A 17650-nucleotide genomic window follows, 5' to 3' on the forward strand; every position below is an offset into this window, starting at 1 on the left:
TCTCTTCTGCATATTCTCAATACATATTGATGAAGAGAGCCAAAATATCTTTGCATTTACCTGGGAAGTGTCATATTCAAACTCTGGGAAGTTGAGAGTCTCACCTTGATTGACAGGTGAAGACAGTTGGAGACATCAGAATGTTCCCAGATGCCGTGAGGACAAGAGGAAAGGTACTTGACCAGAGGGTATAAATACCCTGACAGACTTCTGAGAGGGACCCTTTGGCTTTTGGGCTGTTGCTTTGGCTTTTGGCTTTGGATTTGCTTTGGCTTTTGGTTTTGGAGCCCTGCCTGAAATCCTTGACTAAAACATCAATCTGATCTTGAACATTGACCTGTGGGTCTGACCATGGATCCTCTGGTTCTCTCTGAATTCCCTAGATATAAACTATCTCTAGATATTTAGGTATCCCGGGCCCAGCGGGGGAACCAGTAAGTGGGCAGGAGAAGAAGCAGAGGGTGGTAAGGGAGGTATTTCCTGAAGGCTGTAGAATTGGCATAACAACTGGCAGTAAGAAGCTGAGAGGGATCATCAATATCTGCACCAACCAAGCAGATTGCTTACTCTGGTTTGCTGTAGCCAAGCTGAGCCAGAGGAGGTGAAGAACAAGAGCTCCAGCATTACCGAACAGCCTACAGTCCTGAGGGATTAGTGTCATAGCCTTAGTCACAGGGTCTCCTATATCCAATCCATTTCTGATCATTCCTTTCCCTTATTAACAACATAGATAAAAATTATTAAGTACCTTCCTGGAGTAGTTATTCCATCACAACTCTGGGGAAGGAGCAATGCAGTCAGATGAATGTTATCCAAGGCTAATGGAGCCCAAAAGTAATAATCAATCAACCCCATGTGGGACCTGAAAGGGTTACCCATCCACTGACCTTTAGGGATCCTTCCTGGGCACTATTATAAAGAAGGGCAGTTATTATAACACCCAGCTGAGTGACAGAGCTCGGGTGTCCCTGCACCAGCCATCAAGGGAATCCAAACACAGCTTCCCAGATTAATAACAACTATAATAACTAGCCTAGTAGTAATAATAGTAGGAGGAGGAGATATCCTCCTTTATTTTTATAACAGAAGGTACCCAGCTCACCTGTCGGTATCAGCCTCAAGACTGGTGTGAGTCTGTGAATGTCTTTTGCCAAATTTTGAAGCAAGATCTAAAATCCATTGTGTTTAAAGAAAGCACCATTGTCCACTTTGTGGATGATATATTGCTCTCAAGCCCCACACAGAAAGTTTATCTCAGAGATAGTACTAAGCTTCTCTGTTAAATTTACAAAAGGGGTCACAAATTGTAGAAATCAAAATTGCAATGGTGTACATCAAAAGTAGAATACCTGGGTTTCATTTTGGAGACAGGGACAAGGCAGATATCTAAGAAAAGGGTTGCTGATATCCAAAAGCTAAGTGTGCCAAAAACCAAAAAACAACTTAGAGCAATTCTAGGAGTCATAGTCAAATAACCAAATGTCTCACAGACCTTACAAGAAAGGAAGTGACAGAACCTCAGAGACTCACTGCTTAACATCTGCAGACACTAGCTAAGTGAAAAGACTTGATAATAACAGTCCCTACTTTGGGAATCCCCGATTATGACAAAGAATTCCATATCTTTGTCCATGAAACACAAGGGTTATCCATCAGGAGTCCTAGTGCAAACTTTAGGATCAAATTTCAGACCATTGGCATATTATAGTGCACGATTGGATAATGTGGCAAAAGGGATGGTTCCATGTTTAAGAGCAGTCATGGCAACAGCACTAATGATCTAGAATTCAACAGATCTAGTGCTGGGATCCAAACTGAGTGTTTATTCAGCCCACCAGCTGGAAGCAATCTTAAAAAGCAATCTGCAAGCTTTCACCCAGCACAGGCTTTCCCAATATAAAATTGGATTGCTGAGTAATGAGAACATCACTTTAAAAAGATGCAATGTATTAAATCCAGCAACTATCCTCTGAGATTTACCATTCAAGGGAGAACCAATCCATAACTGTGAGGAAACAATCATATTAGTACAAAGAACGAGGATGAATTTGAAAGACATTACATTAATAAATTCAGACTTGGAGATTTTTACAAATGGATCCAGTTACATAGTTGGAGGGGAAAGATTTATGGGGGCAGTGGTGGTAACACAAACAGAAACACTGGTTTGGATCATTGACCAATGACATGAGCTCTCAAGGAGTCAAGCTCACAGCCTTAGTTCAAGCCTGTAAACTAGGTAAGGACAAAAGGGTAAATATTTACACTGATTCCAGATAGGCTTTCTCAGTAATACATGCAACTGGGGAGATATGGAGGAATCAAGAGTCCTTGACCAGTGCAGGCAAAGAAATAGCATATGCCAAAATCATAGCTGAACGTCTGGAAGCAATACAACTGCCTAAAGAGGTTGCAGTAATTCACTGTCAAGCTTACAGCTTTGAAACAGACTTTGTGTCCCAAGGAAACTGTAGGGCAGACATTACAGCAAAGTTCACCGCTAGGAAAAATCCAATACATGTGCTGAATCTTTCAGTCATTGAAGAGGCATATCTAACAAGTGCCTATGATGATTTGGAAATTCAGACATGGAAAAAGTACTTTGGGGCAAAGGAAAGAGGAAGAATATGTTTTTCTAAATTAGGCATATCCATCTTGCCTAGAAAGTTCTTCTATCATGTATGCAATGCAATACATGAAAAAGGACATTATGTTACTCAATCTGAGTTTGATAGAGTTCAAAGATTTTGGTTGGCTCCTGGAATATCATCAATTGCAATCAAAGTCTGTGACAAATGTAGCTTTTGTATGAAGTTTAATCAAGAAGTGTTTATAAAGAAAGGTCTTAGGAGTCGACCACTAGCTTACACTCTATTTGAATGCATAAAAATAGATTACATAAATATGCCAAGAGATAAAGGGTTTAAATATTGCCTAGCGATAGTAGACAATCTGACAAGATGGCCAGAAGTGTTTCCAGCAAAGAAAAACACCGCAGCATTTGTAGTGAAAATGTTATTGAAGGAGATCATTCCTTGGTTTGGAATTCCATCCAGATTGGATTCAGACTGTGGATCTCATTTCTCAGAACCTGTGCTTGAGAAAGTTTATGAAAATTTGGGAATCAAAGTCAGTTTTCATATGCCTTATGTTATATTGAAACTCTGGAAGCTAAGCATCCCACCGTTGATTGACAGGTGAAGACCGCTGGACCTCAGAATGTTCCCAGAGGCCATGAGGACAGGGGAGAAAGCAGTTGGCCATGGGGGTATAAATACCCTGGCAGCCCTTGACAGGGGGGTCTTTTCCCTTTCCTTTGGACCTGGGATCTGTAGACCCTGGTCTATTGGGATCTGAGGCTTGCTTGGCTCAAACTTGTCTGAACTTCACTGACATTTGCCAACCTGTATCCAGACCATGAATCTTCTTATTCTTCTGTCCCCTAGATATTTAGGTATTCAAACCATCCTTAGGTATCTAGGTATCTCAGGGCCCGGGAGGGATCCGGGAAGTGGGAAGGAGAAGAAGAAGAGGGTGGAAAGGGTGGTTCCTAAAGGCTTTGAAAGGCATAACATCTGGCAAAAAGAAGAAGCTGAGACACATCATACAACAGCTTGCTTGCTCTGGTTTGGCTGTGGCCAGGCTGAGCCAGAGGAGCTAGAACAAGCCAGAATCACTCACCTGCCTACAATCCTGAGGGATTAATATTATCAAAGATTAGCTTAGGGTTTCCTATTCCTCTTCCCATTTCCTATACATTCCTTCCTTGCCAAATATATATAAAACTCTTTAAGTACCTTCCTGGAGTGGTTGTTTCATCACTTCTCTGGGAAGGGAGCAAACGCAGTCAGATAAACATGTCCATGGCTAATAGAGCCTAATATCCACCATTAATCAACCCCAGGTGCTACCTGAAAGGGATACCCATCTACTGACCTGTAGGATCCTGCCTGGGCACTGTTATAAAGGAGGGAGTTGTTACAACATCTAGCTAGGTGGCAAGACTCAGGTGATCTTGCACTAGCCACATATCTGAACTACCACTATTGTCACTCAATTAAAAGTGGTAGTATCCAGTTTACCCTCTCCTATATTTTATAACACTTATCACTCAAAAAGTTTGGGTCAAGTCAAGAGACTGAACAGAGAGGTCAAAACTCTCATTGGGAAGACCAGTTCAGAGACTCACTTGAAATGGACTGAGGTACTACCTCTAGTTCTTTTACATCTATGAACTTGTCTGAGTGGGGACTTATATATTTCTCCATTTGAGATGCCATATGGTCATCCAATTTGGCAAGGCAAAATATATAAACCTAGCTATATTTCGATGCTAGGAGGGGATTGCCAACTGTCAAAATACATAAAAGCATTGCAAACCAGGATAAAAGAGATACATGAGATAGGCTTAATCCAACAACACCATTGGATTTCTCTTTACCAACATAACACCAGGAGATAAAGTCTATGTGAGGAATTTTAATAGGAAAACTGCTACTGAAAATAAATGGGATGGGTCATTCAAAGTTCTGTTAACAACACTGAGTTCAGTGAAAGTATCAGGAAAACATTCATGGATTCACTGATCTCAGGTAAAGATAAAAAAACCTTACACTAATAGAGAAAATCATAGTGCAAATGTGGTCATGAGAAAGAAAGTGCTGAGAATGCAAATCAAACAGAAGCAAAAGAATTAGATCATAATGAAATACAAGCTCCTAAAACAGTTCCAGAAGAAGAAAAAGCTTCTGTCAAGTATGACAACAGGCAAAAAGCTCAGTAGGGGACAAAGGACTGCAGAAGAAAAGTGTGAAGAAAAGAAAAGAATTGACAGCCCAGAGGAAAAGCATGAACAAAAAAAGCAAGAACAGACAGAGGAAACTTGCAAAGCTGACATGGACAGCAAAACTCACTGAACATTGTGAATATTGTAAATAGAAGAGGACAGATGATAGCTGGGGCATATGTAAGATAAAGTGTTCTGAAAATCAAAAACATAACATATTCACATGATAGGACATGCAATAGGGAAGACAGAAGAGATCATCAGGTAAGTACAAGAAGAGGAATTCTGAAGAGGAGATATAAGTATCACATGCAATACAACATAAAAATAGACTACACAATTCACAAAATAATATATTTAATGACCTCGTGTAGATAAACAGGAGTCTTTTGTTGGAATACTAATAAATATATAAACAGTTAGATCCATAAGGACTTAATCAGATAGGAAGATCAATAGATTTTTCTGTTTGATTAATATCAGGGAATAGGTGGTACGACATAATCATTGTATAGATTGTACATATTCTCTGTAGATATTAGAAATACTTGTATCATAGGTTTGTAATTATATCTAAATAGCTTGTACATATGGTAGCATAAATAAATAAAAGACAGACCATGTATAAAATAGCATAGGGATGTTAGTTATAATGTTATTGTAATAGTTTAGCTGTAAGATTAAGAGTTACTACAGACAATTCATAGGTTATTACATTTGTTAATAGAGTTTAAACTGCATTTGCAGAAAAGTTCCTTGGTGAAATTTCTTGTGAACGTCAAGGCAAAAATTGTGTTAATGGAAGAATTATAGTTAAGTGTTACTTTAGCATGCTGATAGGCAATGAGAGAGAAGTTTTTGTATTAGTCTAGAATTGTAAGAACAGTTAACAGTATTTGTTGATTATTTTTTATGTTCTTATGTTTAAGTCCCAACAATTGCATTTTGCTTTCTGTAGTTACTACGTAAACCCCGATCCCCAACCTATATCTTTCCTGAGGAATACTCTAGACTACAGATAGTTAAATAGGAATAGAATAGCATGGAGTAGAGGGAGTTTTTTATTTTGGGAATTCATTAATAGAATAAGAGTAGATTAAAGGTAAATATTAAGGTTCACAAAAACCGACTTTGGTAAGATTCATGAAAGGGGACAACTGAGAAGATGGATTTGCTAAAGATGCAAGCAATATGCAGGAACAGGAAAAATCAGGAAGAGAAGCATGGAATGTTGGTGAGAAAAGGATTCTGAGAGCCAACAGTTTTCTGAGAAGGAACCGTTGGAAGGCGAAGGAGTTTGGTCTTAGACTCTCAGAGGAGAAACAGCTCTAAACCTTTCTCCTGTACTATTCCAACAACACCTGAGCAAAAGTGATTCTTGTTGAAGATCATTTATATTCCTGTATCTGTTCCTGAATTCCTAAACATGTACATCTGTGTGGACTCAGTTGAAATAGGAATCTACCTGGAGGGTTCATCCTGAAGGTGACTATTCCAAGCCAGCAGTGAACCTGTCAATCCTGATCTATCCTAAAGACTTGTTTGATTACTTAGCCTAGAATTAAATAATATATAGAAACCATCTAGATTAGAGAGAATTTCCACTCTTGCTTTGGCCAAGGGCAGAAGATTGTCATCCACTGAGTATTAGACAGGGATTCCTGCTACCCATTTCCAGATCCAATCCATTCACCCTGCACTTCAATAAACTATCTTATAAAGAATTATGGCAGTCAGATCAGTTGGTCATAAGGGGATATCTGTTTGGGGTTATCTTAGAGAGAAGGAGTCTATTTTGATTGGGCAAAGTCAAGCTCCAATCTAACACCATCCTCTCTCTCTCTCTAGCATTCTGTCCCGGGGGGAAAACATCTTAGGAAGCTAGGTAAAGAAAAATTCCTAGCAAACTGCCATTCCTATTTCTGAGGTGTTTGTCTTTCTCTAGCACAATTGCTGTGTTATCCCTTGTCACACAGGTTAAGTTGACCCAATTCAAGGAGCTAGAATAGTACTCACTCCTTAGAATATTGTAGAAACTGCCCTGCCAGATCAAGTAACCAAAAAGCTTTGATTACTTGTTATGTCCTTGCAGGGGCTTCTTTTGATAGTTCTCAAGTAAAGGACAGAGAGACATTCATCTTTGATCTCTCTCTGAGTGGGAAGATATCCTGTTAGGTCAGGTTACATTAAACCCTGACTGGCCATTACAAACATCATACAGGGGCTTCCCAATTTGCTTTTTAACACTTGTGAGCACATAAAAGCCCATTGTCAAATGAGTCACAATTTATATTTCATCATGGATCCTTACATTTTCACATCCAAGTAAAAATGCCAGTGTAACAGTCACTGTTGAGCTGAATTATTTGTAAAAACAGTATACTCCCCCCTTCAAAGGAAAAGGGGCTTGCAACTGTGTTGTCAGAGAATCAGAGTGGAGAGTTCAAAAAGATGTTAGAGCCTGCTTAATCTAACTTCCTCATTTTATAGAAGAGGAAATTTAAGCCCAATTAGGGAAATGTAGTTTGCCAAAAGTTATGAGAGCATAAATCTATGAAATGGATACTTAGCCATTCCTATATGGTAACCCAAGACAGACTGTGGGAACTGTCTCAAGACTGACCACAGAAATAGCAAGCCAGCATCTGGTACATTTATATACCCAAATCTCCACTAGATCAATATGAGGTAGCCCCAGTGAACATACCAGTTTTGATTTCCTATAATACTGATGGTCTGTTCTGCATCATCAGCCCAAGTGATAGGTCGCTGATTGAGCATCTGACGATAGGTGAAGGCATGCTCCTCCGTGTCCTGTTCATTGGTGTAGTATTCGAATACACCTGCTTGATCTGCAAAATTTGGAGCTGCACTAAAACATTGATCGCCTGTTTTGGAAATAAGAAAGTCATCATTTTGAATAAGCTATTAATCTCTTTGGATTTAGATTTCTAGAAATTCATTGAGCAATTATTAAAAATCCTTTCAACTTTAAAATAAATAAATCACAAGTGTATATGCCTTGTACAAATAAAAACACGTGCCCAAACATATGGATGTGCATGTATAGAAATGTACTCACATACAAACTGACTGCAGCCTAAGATCAATGAAGAACTAGCAATTATTATGATCTATGTAATGAATTATGCATATTAATTTTGTATATATGCTTTAATCTATTTTTTGAAGTTGCATACACTTTTCCTTTACTAGGAGACAATCACCACAATTTGTTTCTAATGTCTTTTGAATGTACTTCTCATAGTTCTTTTCTTTGCAAAAATTTCAGGTTTCTTTATGTGTAGCATGGCCATAAAGGACCTAAAACTTCTGAACTTAGGTATGTTTTTTTCAGTTTTAAAAATGAATATAATACAGTTTTTATCTTAAGCTACCTTCCTGTCAAGGCTTCCACAAGACCATCTTTACTGCTATATAAGAGCTTCTCATCCTTGCTGAAGGTTATATAGAACAGCAGTTCTAAGAACAATCTCTCATATTTATTTGTATAAAAGTTTTTATTTGTCAAAATCTTTTCACATTCATTACCTTATTTCGGTCTCATAGTAATCCTGTAAGATGGATTCAAGGATTACTTTCGAATTCTAACTTTTCTAGCAAATTAATAACTTAAATTTTAGATTTAATGTCTCAGGATAGCCTGATAACTTCAAAGATGAGAGTAAAAGCAGCTTTAGCACAGTTCTAACACATCTGTTACTAGCCCAAATCTCACCCAAATCTCTCACACATGGATAATCCATGGAAGTCAGTGAAAGCTAAACTTCTACACAGAGAATCTGGGTTAATGAATTCTTCCAAAGAGATCTGAAGCCACTCATTAGTTCTTAGAAAGTTAAACTAACCAGGCTGCTTCTAAGAGAGTTGCCCAATAAGCAACCATTAAGATTTACTGAACATTTGTGGACATGGCGGCTGGGCTTCTGCCATGACATACCTTGATGGAATCATTTTGCAACTGAGGACACTATGAACAAAGAGGGCAAAATATGCAGCATTCCTCTGCTCAGGAGTACAATTTCAGTGTCATCCCTGACTCTTCATTCTCATCTACCCCATATCCAAGTCTTGTCCTTTCTTCTTTCACAGGAATCTCCCATGCATCCTTTCTCTCTTTTCACCAACCAATACTCTGGAGCCCTCATCGCATCTAGCCTGGAAATGTATCCAATGTAATAACTGGTCTCTCTGCCTTCAGTGTCTCTTCCTGAAATTTTGACTATCTACTCAGATGCTTCCATGATCTTTCTTAGGTACAGAACCAACCACATCACATCCCTCAATGCCTTCCGGTGGCTTCCTACTAATTCCATGGTCAAATATAAAATTTGTTTAGCATACACAGTTTTGCGTAGACTGGACCCCCTGTACCTTTCACATTTTCTAACACTTTACTCCCCACCTCATGCTCTACAATCCAGCTACACTGGCCTCTTTGCTGCTTTTCCCTTTCTGTACTCCATCACCTACCCATCTGCCTCTAAATTAGCCATTCCCTTATGCCTTTTGCAATGTTTTCCTTTCTTTTCTTTTCTTTTTTTTAAATTAAGACCTTTTAGGATTGATACTGAGTATAAGTTCTGTATAGTAGGAAAATCTTGAACCCCTAAAGACTGCATTGCCCAGAGTTCCTTTCTGTATTACCTAGAATGCTTTTCCTTTTTGTTTACCTTTGCGTGGTGACATTTGTATAAGTTCTGAGGCTCCAGAACTTGTTCTTTCTCTTTTGTTCTGAATAGCTAGATCTCTTACTTTATTTATTATTAATAAAATTTTATTAAATATAATATTTAGTTATTGGATATTAATTTTAAAATCCACAGATCCAAGGAAGAAGAGCAGTAAAGGCCAGAACAATGCGGGCTAAGTGACTTGCCCAGGGTCACAGAGCTAGGAAGTGTTGGAGGCCAAATATTTGAGCCCAGGATCTTCTCTCTAGGCCTTGTTCTTTATCCACTGAACTAGCTAGCTGCCCCAATGCCCTCCTATCTTACTTCTGTCTCTTAGTTTCTCTGGCTATCCTTCAAGGCTCAGCTTAAATCCTACCTAGTACAGGAAACCTGTTCTAGTCCTTCCATCCTGGTAGCAGCCTCCCCTTTGAGATTAACTACCCTCTACTCTTTGGATAGTTTATATAATAACAAACTGCCTCCTCATCAGAATGTGAGTGCTAAGGAAAGGGAATTTTGCAAGGACATAGAATGGAATATGGAGGAACAAAGAAGAAAGAGGGCAGAAGACAGGTGGAACCTTGGTAGGAGGGGCTTCTGGGAGAGGTCAACGAACTCTCAGGAGTGTTCTGAGACTCTGAGAGAGAGCCAGCTCTGAAAATCTGCTCCAAGACTGCAAATAAAACCCATTCCTGAGAGATTCCTACCTTACCCTGAAATCTACTGAATCCCTCCAATTGCTCCTGTTTCATTGATAAAGAAGACCTGTGTGGACCTTCTGTTGACTGTCAGTTTACCTGAAGGATTTACCCTGAGGGTAGGCTGGATCAGTCCTGAATACAGACATCTCATCTATGCCAGTTATTAACTAGAGACTTACTCTTTTTGGGATTTAGCCTAGGATTAGTCAGCATAGCAAAAGAACATCAGACAGAGAGGATTTTCAAGCTAGCCCCGGCTTTAGCCGAGGCTAAAGGACTTTCCAATGATCTGTGTCATTAGATAGGGAAACCCTCTTCCCTGACCTCACCCTTCTTATCCTTCATTCAATAAACAACCATAAAATATGAGGAAGCAGTCATTCCTACTTAAAAGGGAAGAAGGAGAAGATTGTTGAGTTGGTTTTTATGCTGGAGAGAGAGTCTTACTAGACTGGGTAAAGTAAAACTTCCCAGGCAACCATCTTGATCTCTCTTCCAAGTCAGCTTTCTGTTTCAGGGGAGAATATCTTGGAGAGGCTAGGTTAAGCAAAATCTCTAGCCTACTGCTTATACCAACTCCTAAGGTGTTTCATTATCCCTGTTACAGTTGCTGTGTTTATCTTCTCAACAGATTTGTACTGATCCAGGACAGGAAGTACAGCCATCTTTGCTCTCTGTCCAAGAGGGAGTTAACCTGTCAAATCAGGTTAAGCGAAATCCTGATCACCCGCCCATATTATAACGCAGGAGTCTCCCTCCCATTTAACAGTGTCTTGAGATCAGAGACTGTTTTTAATCTTTCATTGTGTCTTCAGCACTTAGCACAGTGCCTGGTATTAATATTTTCAATTGATTTATTACCAGGTTCAATTGGTATATCCCCATAAGATCCCTTACCATAAAATTCATGCATTGTCTAGTCAAATGTCTAGTCAAAGCTAAGAAGGTTGGAGGTCTTCAGTGAAGGCTTAGTCAACTTTACCCTCATAAAAAGATAAAAAAGACTCCAAAAACTAAATCATTTATGATTAAGGTTTCATATCGACTTCACAATGAAAACACACTGGTGCATGGCATCTGACACAATTCTAAAAATAAAGTCTATGTTAAGATGCTTTTAAAAAAAAGCACTTACCAACATTGAAATCATCTTTATACTTAGATGGAAATGGTTTTGATTTTGGAGGAATAGGATGCTTGCCCTTTTTACCTGTAGTGAGGGTTGTTAGAGTATACAATTCATCCAAACCCAATTGTAATGTGACTATTCCATCAATAACCTGAAAGAAAAAAGTGAAAACAATAGTTAAGTACAAAAGGAGGTCCTATGTGGACAGGTGACTAGGATCACTGGGAGAACTTCAGTGAGAACTTCCTAAAAAGCTGTGAGAATCAAACAGGTTATCATGGAAGGTTGTAAAGCTTCTCTCCCTAGAGGATCTGTGAAAAGCACAGATAAGATTGAACACTTAAGTTATTTTTCAGAGTGGACAAAAGAGGAGTCTGCCTCAAGGAATAAGAAGGAAGTAGTTGTGAATTCAATGAGAGTAATAAATCATAAAGCCCTTTACTCACAATAACCAATTTGTCACGCTGATAAAAGGGATGTGACTTGACCAAAGTCCAACCAAGATATTCTGAGATCAACTGATGTTCTTTACACTCTTAGTGTTCTCGTTCATTTCTTTCTTTACCTCCATACACACACACACACACACACACACACACACACACACACACACACACACTTTTAATGCATAAAGTCTCACTCTCTCTACATATATTCTCCCTCTAAAAATGTGCTCTCTATATACATGTTCTCTCTTTATATATATGTATATATTTACACATATATTTTCTCTTTCCCTCTTTCTCCTTCTCTCCCTCTTCCCTTTATCCCTCTCCTTATTATCCATGGTCCTCTTTTCCTCTCTCTCTCTTTCATTGTATATTATATATCCTTCCTTTCCTCCTTTCTTCTCCTTCCCTCCCACCTCCCTCTATCTCTCCCTTTCCTTTTCTCTCTCTCTCCCTCTCCTTCTCTTCCTTTCTCTCTCTCCCCCTCCCTCTCTCTTCCCATTCCTACCTCCTGCCCCTTTCTCTCTCTCTCTCACTCATTCTCTTTCTCTTCCTTTCCCTCTTTTTTCTTCCATCTCCCTCCAGGGCCTGTCTCTTCTACTTGTTTTATAACCATATCTCTCTTTATGACTCCACACAAAGGGAGAAAGGACCATAAAATTCTATTGTTTACTCAGAATATGTTTATTTAAATATTTTATACTAATTACAATTAGTATATAAGTTTTAGATAAGAATTTTGATAGCTATATTTTCATGTGCTACATGTATATTTTGGAGTACACTGAGCCTTTTTTTAGAATAAATGCACAAAAACAATTTATATACATTTTATAGGACCTAGAGCAAAACTTACTATTTTAAAGTTTTCTTAACTTTGCTTTTATGACAAATTATTAGTCATAGCTCTGATTTCACACCAAATTTCTAGTTCAGAACACAAACATTGATACCATGGTAAAACAATTGATTTTATTACAATTCACATTATCAACTTGTTTCCAGGCCCACACTATGTCAAAGATTACATGCATGATATTTTACATGCAGGACAGTGTCTAAGACTAATGACTAAGAGTCAGATTTTATCAACAGAGAAAGTAGATGAGATACAAAAAAGATGAAATGTTTTGTTTGTTCAGAAAGAACAGAACCCAAAGCTAAAGCTATTGTCTAAGAGTACTCTTTTGACTTGAAAAGAGTTTTATTTTCTATAAAATGTCACTAATTCCTACCTTTAGAGGAGGTAGTTGTTTGAATGTGTCATTCCAAGGTTGTTTCCCAAGTTTGGAATACCATACCTGTAGCATTGCTAATCCATTCTAGGAAGAAAAAAATCATCAGAAAAAGAAAAAGAGTTTTCATTAATCTAGTGATGGGCAAACTTTTTAAAGATGGGGCCAAAGGAAAGGAAATGCTCATCTCTCAGTCTGTTTCTAAGGAAACTCTTTTGAAGTTTCATTGTATTGTATCCTACTCATTATATTCGTCAGATTAGGAATAATGTTGCTTGGCCATATAGAACATTTCAGGGGACCACATCTGGCCCGTGGGCTGTAGTTTGCCCATCACTGGTCTAGTCTTAGAATTTCTAAAATGAATGATAATGAAGGGTAACTCAATTTACCAAACTTGCTAAATTTACCAGCCACTCTCAACTTTGAGAAGAAAACTTAAGATTTTCTTTTCTCCATAAGAATCTTCCCCATCTGCAGAAAAATACAACACTGAACCTTGGAAGTTAGAGTCAAAGAAGCAGTTGTAAAAAGTAAGATATGATGTAACTATTTTTCATCAGTATCACATAGACAGCTGGCATCCACTGAAATGCTAGACTTTGTTAGGGGTACTTAGATTTTTGATATTAATTTCCTGGGGCTTTTACAAATAAACCAACATGTTTGACAATAATGCATGCAGAAGAGAGTTAATTTAACTTGATTTGAATTTGTGTTAGTGGCAGACATTAAGCACTTTTTTCTTTCTATAAGATCAGAAAGAAACTTGGGGAAGGACTAGAAGTTATTCTTTTATGCAAATGCTGCTAACTGTGTCATTTAAAATCACTTGGGATACTTGGAACTACATTTCCCGTGATCCCCAATGGGTTTCCTGTTTTGGATTATGTATTCAAGGTGAGGGACTGTTTTAAAAATAGGGGGAAGTGACTTGGAACTCCCTCTTTAGCTACCTGAGCGCGCGGAGAGAGAAAAAGGTAAATGGCTGAGATGAGGTTGGAATAGGTTTCTTACAGGCACGTGGTCAGTTTATCTCTATCAGCATGGCTTTTATTAAAATACTATTCTTCCTTTTGATCTCGGCTCTCACCATTTTTAATCGTAACATAACCTATAAGAGTATGGTTGAGCTTTCTATAGAATAATATTAAATTCTAGCTATCTCATTTAGCATAAATTGCTTTTAAATTCTGACTAACCAAGGGATGGCTTCTTCCAGCTAGCATATAGTGATGCCAAAGTATGCAGTTATGAAATCCAACAATAGTATTATGCCCTGTTCCCTTCCTAACCTCTTCCTTCAAACTGCTTCATTTTATTAGATTAATCAGGACTTTATTTATTTTATTTGGTTTTTCCCAAAGTATTAGTTCCTAGTCTTATTTATTAGTTCAATAGTTCTTTTACTTTCAATTTTATTAATTTCTCCTTTGATTTTTATAATTTCCAATTTAGTTTTTATCTGGAGATTTTTAATTTGTTCTCTTTCTAGTTTTTTAAGTTGCATGCCCAATCCATTGACCTTTTCCCTCTCTGATTTGTTGATATATTCACTTAGGGATGTAAATTATCTGCTTTGGTTGCATCCTATAGATTTTGATATGTTGTTTCCTCATTGTCATTTGCTTCAATGAAATCAGTAATTATTTCTTTAATTTATTCTTTGACCCACCAGTTTCAAAGAATTAGGTTATTTAGTTTCCAATTTATTTTAAATCTGCCTTTCTACAAGCCCTTATTATGATTTGTATTGCATTAAGGTCTGAAAAATTGCATTTATTATTGCTGCTTTCCTATATTTGTTTGCAATGTTTTTTATGGCCTAGTACAGTGGTTCCCAAACTTTTTTGTCCTACCACCCCCTTTCCAGAAAAAATATTACTTAGCACCCCTGGAAATTTAATTTTTTTACTTTTAATAGCAATTAATAGGAAAGATAAATGCACCTGTGGCCATCACTGCCCCCATAGATCACTGCAGCACCCACCGGGGGTAGTGGTGCCCACTTTAGGAATCACTGGCATAGTACATGGTCAAGCTTTATATATGTGCCATGTGCTGCTGAAAAACCCTATTTATTTTACTCCAGATATTTATTAGCTCTAATTTTTCTAACATTTCTTTCACTTCCCTTATTTCTTTTTTATTTATTTTTTAGTCCAATTTATCTAGTTCTGATTGGGGAAGGTTGAAGTCACCCACTAGTATGGTTTACAATCTATTTCTTCCTTAAGCTCCTTTGGTTTCTCCTTTAGAAATCTGATTCTACCTTTTCTCTTATCCCTCTTATCCTCCCCTCCAGAGTTTTCCTTTTAGTCAGTTTTCCCCCTTTCCCCTCCCTAATGTTACTCCTCTTCCCACCCCTCCCCTCTTATTTATTCCTCTCTTACTATAGTGCCTTTTTAACAACTCCCCCAACCTCTCCCTCCCTTGTATTGTGTGATAACGAAATTAAATCTGCCCTACACATCCTTAATCTAATCAACAAAGGTGAGAACACCCCCACTTAATTCACAAGTTTGGAGGTCTGTTACCCAATTGTGCTAGAGTGAGTGACAAATCAAAATTTACTGACTGCCTCCTGGACAGTCCTAAGAAAAGTGTCTGTTGTGATTGGACATGTAAACTAAGAGGAAGGCACAACAAATGATGTAAAAGAAGCTCCTTTCAAAGTAGTTGGAGTCAGTGAGAGAGTTCAGCCCTCTTTGATCTGAAAGAGCTCTGGCTAGAACCCTAGACTTGCTCTTTGCCTGGAACTGGACCTGGAGAAGCTCTGGTTAGGACCTTGTACTTGGTGAGACTGTTCTTAAATCTTTCCCTTAGAACTACACATGGCAAGGGGGCATCTGGGTATCTCAGTGGATTGAGAGCCAGGCCTAGAGATGGGAGGTCTTAGGTTCAAATCTGACCTCTGACACTTCCCAGCTATGTGACTCTGGGCAAGTCACTTAACTCCCATTGCCTACCCTTACCACTTTTCTGCCTTGGAGCCAATACACAGTACTGACTCCAAGACAGAAGGTAAGGGTTTAAAAAAAATTTTTTTTAACTTAAAAAAAAAAAAAGAAGAAGAACTAAACATGGAGAGTGAAAGAGGCTGACTACCTTAACCTTGCTGGAGGTACTAGGCTCCTGGAGGCTCCCTTGATTGGGAGAAGCCTTCATGGCTAAACCCCTTGTTAATTGACTTTAGGCTCTCCAGCTGGGCCTCTGAAGCCCTGCCAGAGTAAAGCCAGGGATTAAGTACATAGTCTAGTCCTTTAAGCTAGATTTCTTACTCTACCCTCTTCTCATCTCTCTACTTCCACTCTCTCATATTATCATATCATTTTAGAATTGATTTTTATTCAATTCTTGGTGACCACACCTTTAAATATTAATATATCCAATCAAAACCCCCCTTTTCCCTTTCATAATTGCTCCCCTCCCCATCAGCCCATTTATTACCCTTCTACATCTCTACAGGGCACACTGCTTCATTTTAACAGCAACATATACAAGAATTCAGAAAAACATATTTGAATTATATAAATAAATACATAATTTCTTATAAATACTCAAGAATTGAGAGTATTCTACTTGAGTCAGAGTTTTGAGGGAAAAAAAACTAGAACAAGATATTTAGTATCTTGTTAGAATGCCTATGTAAAAAAAGTTCAGTTCCAAAGTGTTACATATGCTTCACTTATAGAAAGTGAGAGTCTGAATGACACTGTTTTCAGTCTTTAATGCAACACTGTATAAAAACTGCAATAATCTTGTCTCTTACTATGTACAAAGTTCTCAGGATCTTTCATGAAAAGGTTCATCTTAAAAAATTAATAATTATTACAAAAAACTTCAAAGCACATGACCTTGCAATTCTTCTGGAATTATAAAAAATTTTCTATGCCAAGGTTCTCTATAAGATGACTAATATCAACAAGAAATAAAGAATAACATCTGGCAGAGTTGTCTAGTTACTACATATAGATGTACTGCCAACCTGAAAAAACTTACAACTACCAATGGAGTTAAAATAGAATGCATTAATAATCAAGATAAGGGAGACAAAGCTTATTAGCCACCAAGTAGGACCTCCATGCAGAGCAACTACTCTGGGAACATTGTCTGGGGAAAGATACCAAAAATGGGAACTTCCCCAAACTAAAGAATTTGGAGTTTTATTTATATATATATATATATATACACACACACACACCTTACAGAGCAGAAGCAAGGAAGAACAACAGACTGGTTATAAGACCCTTGGGAAAGAGGTTGTAGCCAGAAACTAGAATACCTGGGAGCCCCCTAGATATATTAAGAGAACCTAAGGAGACCAAAAGGGTACTTAGTCTTATCTAGGGTGTTCAATGGGTTGCTTGATGGTTTATTGTTCAGGAACGAAACAGGACAAGGACAAGGTGGTTTCTTGAAAACAAGTTATCAGGGACAAGGGTTGATTGGGGCTTTCAGTACTTACAAAGGTTCCCTGAAGAGAGAAAGTGGTTATTTGTTCAGACACTTTGAAAGGATGAATATCATTATTCTTTACGCATTGTGAAAACGGAAAACTCTGAAAAAAATCAAACAATACCAAATAAAATCTGAACTGACAAGACATTCCTTGTTTAAAAAAAACAGTACTAACATTTGTATGGCACTTAAGAT

General features: G+C 38.0%; 1 protein-coding gene across 1 annotated transcript in view; it reads right to left on the reverse strand.

Moving 5' to 3' along the window:
• LOC123235890 (galactocerebrosidase-like) overlaps positions 1-17650 on the reverse strand; it is a 126524-nt gene that overhangs the window by 25266 nt on the left and 83608 nt on the right. The window contains exons 11-14 of the mRNA XM_044662120.1: positions 17463-17555; positions 12995-13081; positions 11317-11461; positions 7494-7674 (exon numbers count right to left, since the gene is read on the reverse strand). Coding sequence (XP_044518055.1) covers positions 7494-7674; positions 11317-11461; positions 12995-13081; positions 17463-17555 — 506 coding nt within the window. The remainder of the gene's footprint in view (positions 1-7493; positions 7675-11316; positions 11462-12994; positions 13082-17462; positions 17556-17650) is intronic.

Source organism: Gracilinanus agilis, chromosome 2 (genome assembly GCF_016433145.1).
Source record: "Gracilinanus agilis isolate LMUSP501 chromosome 2, AgileGrace, whole genome shotgun sequence".
NCBI classification, from domain to species: Eukaryota; Metazoa; Chordata; class Mammalia; order Didelphimorphia; family Didelphidae; genus Gracilinanus; species Gracilinanus agilis.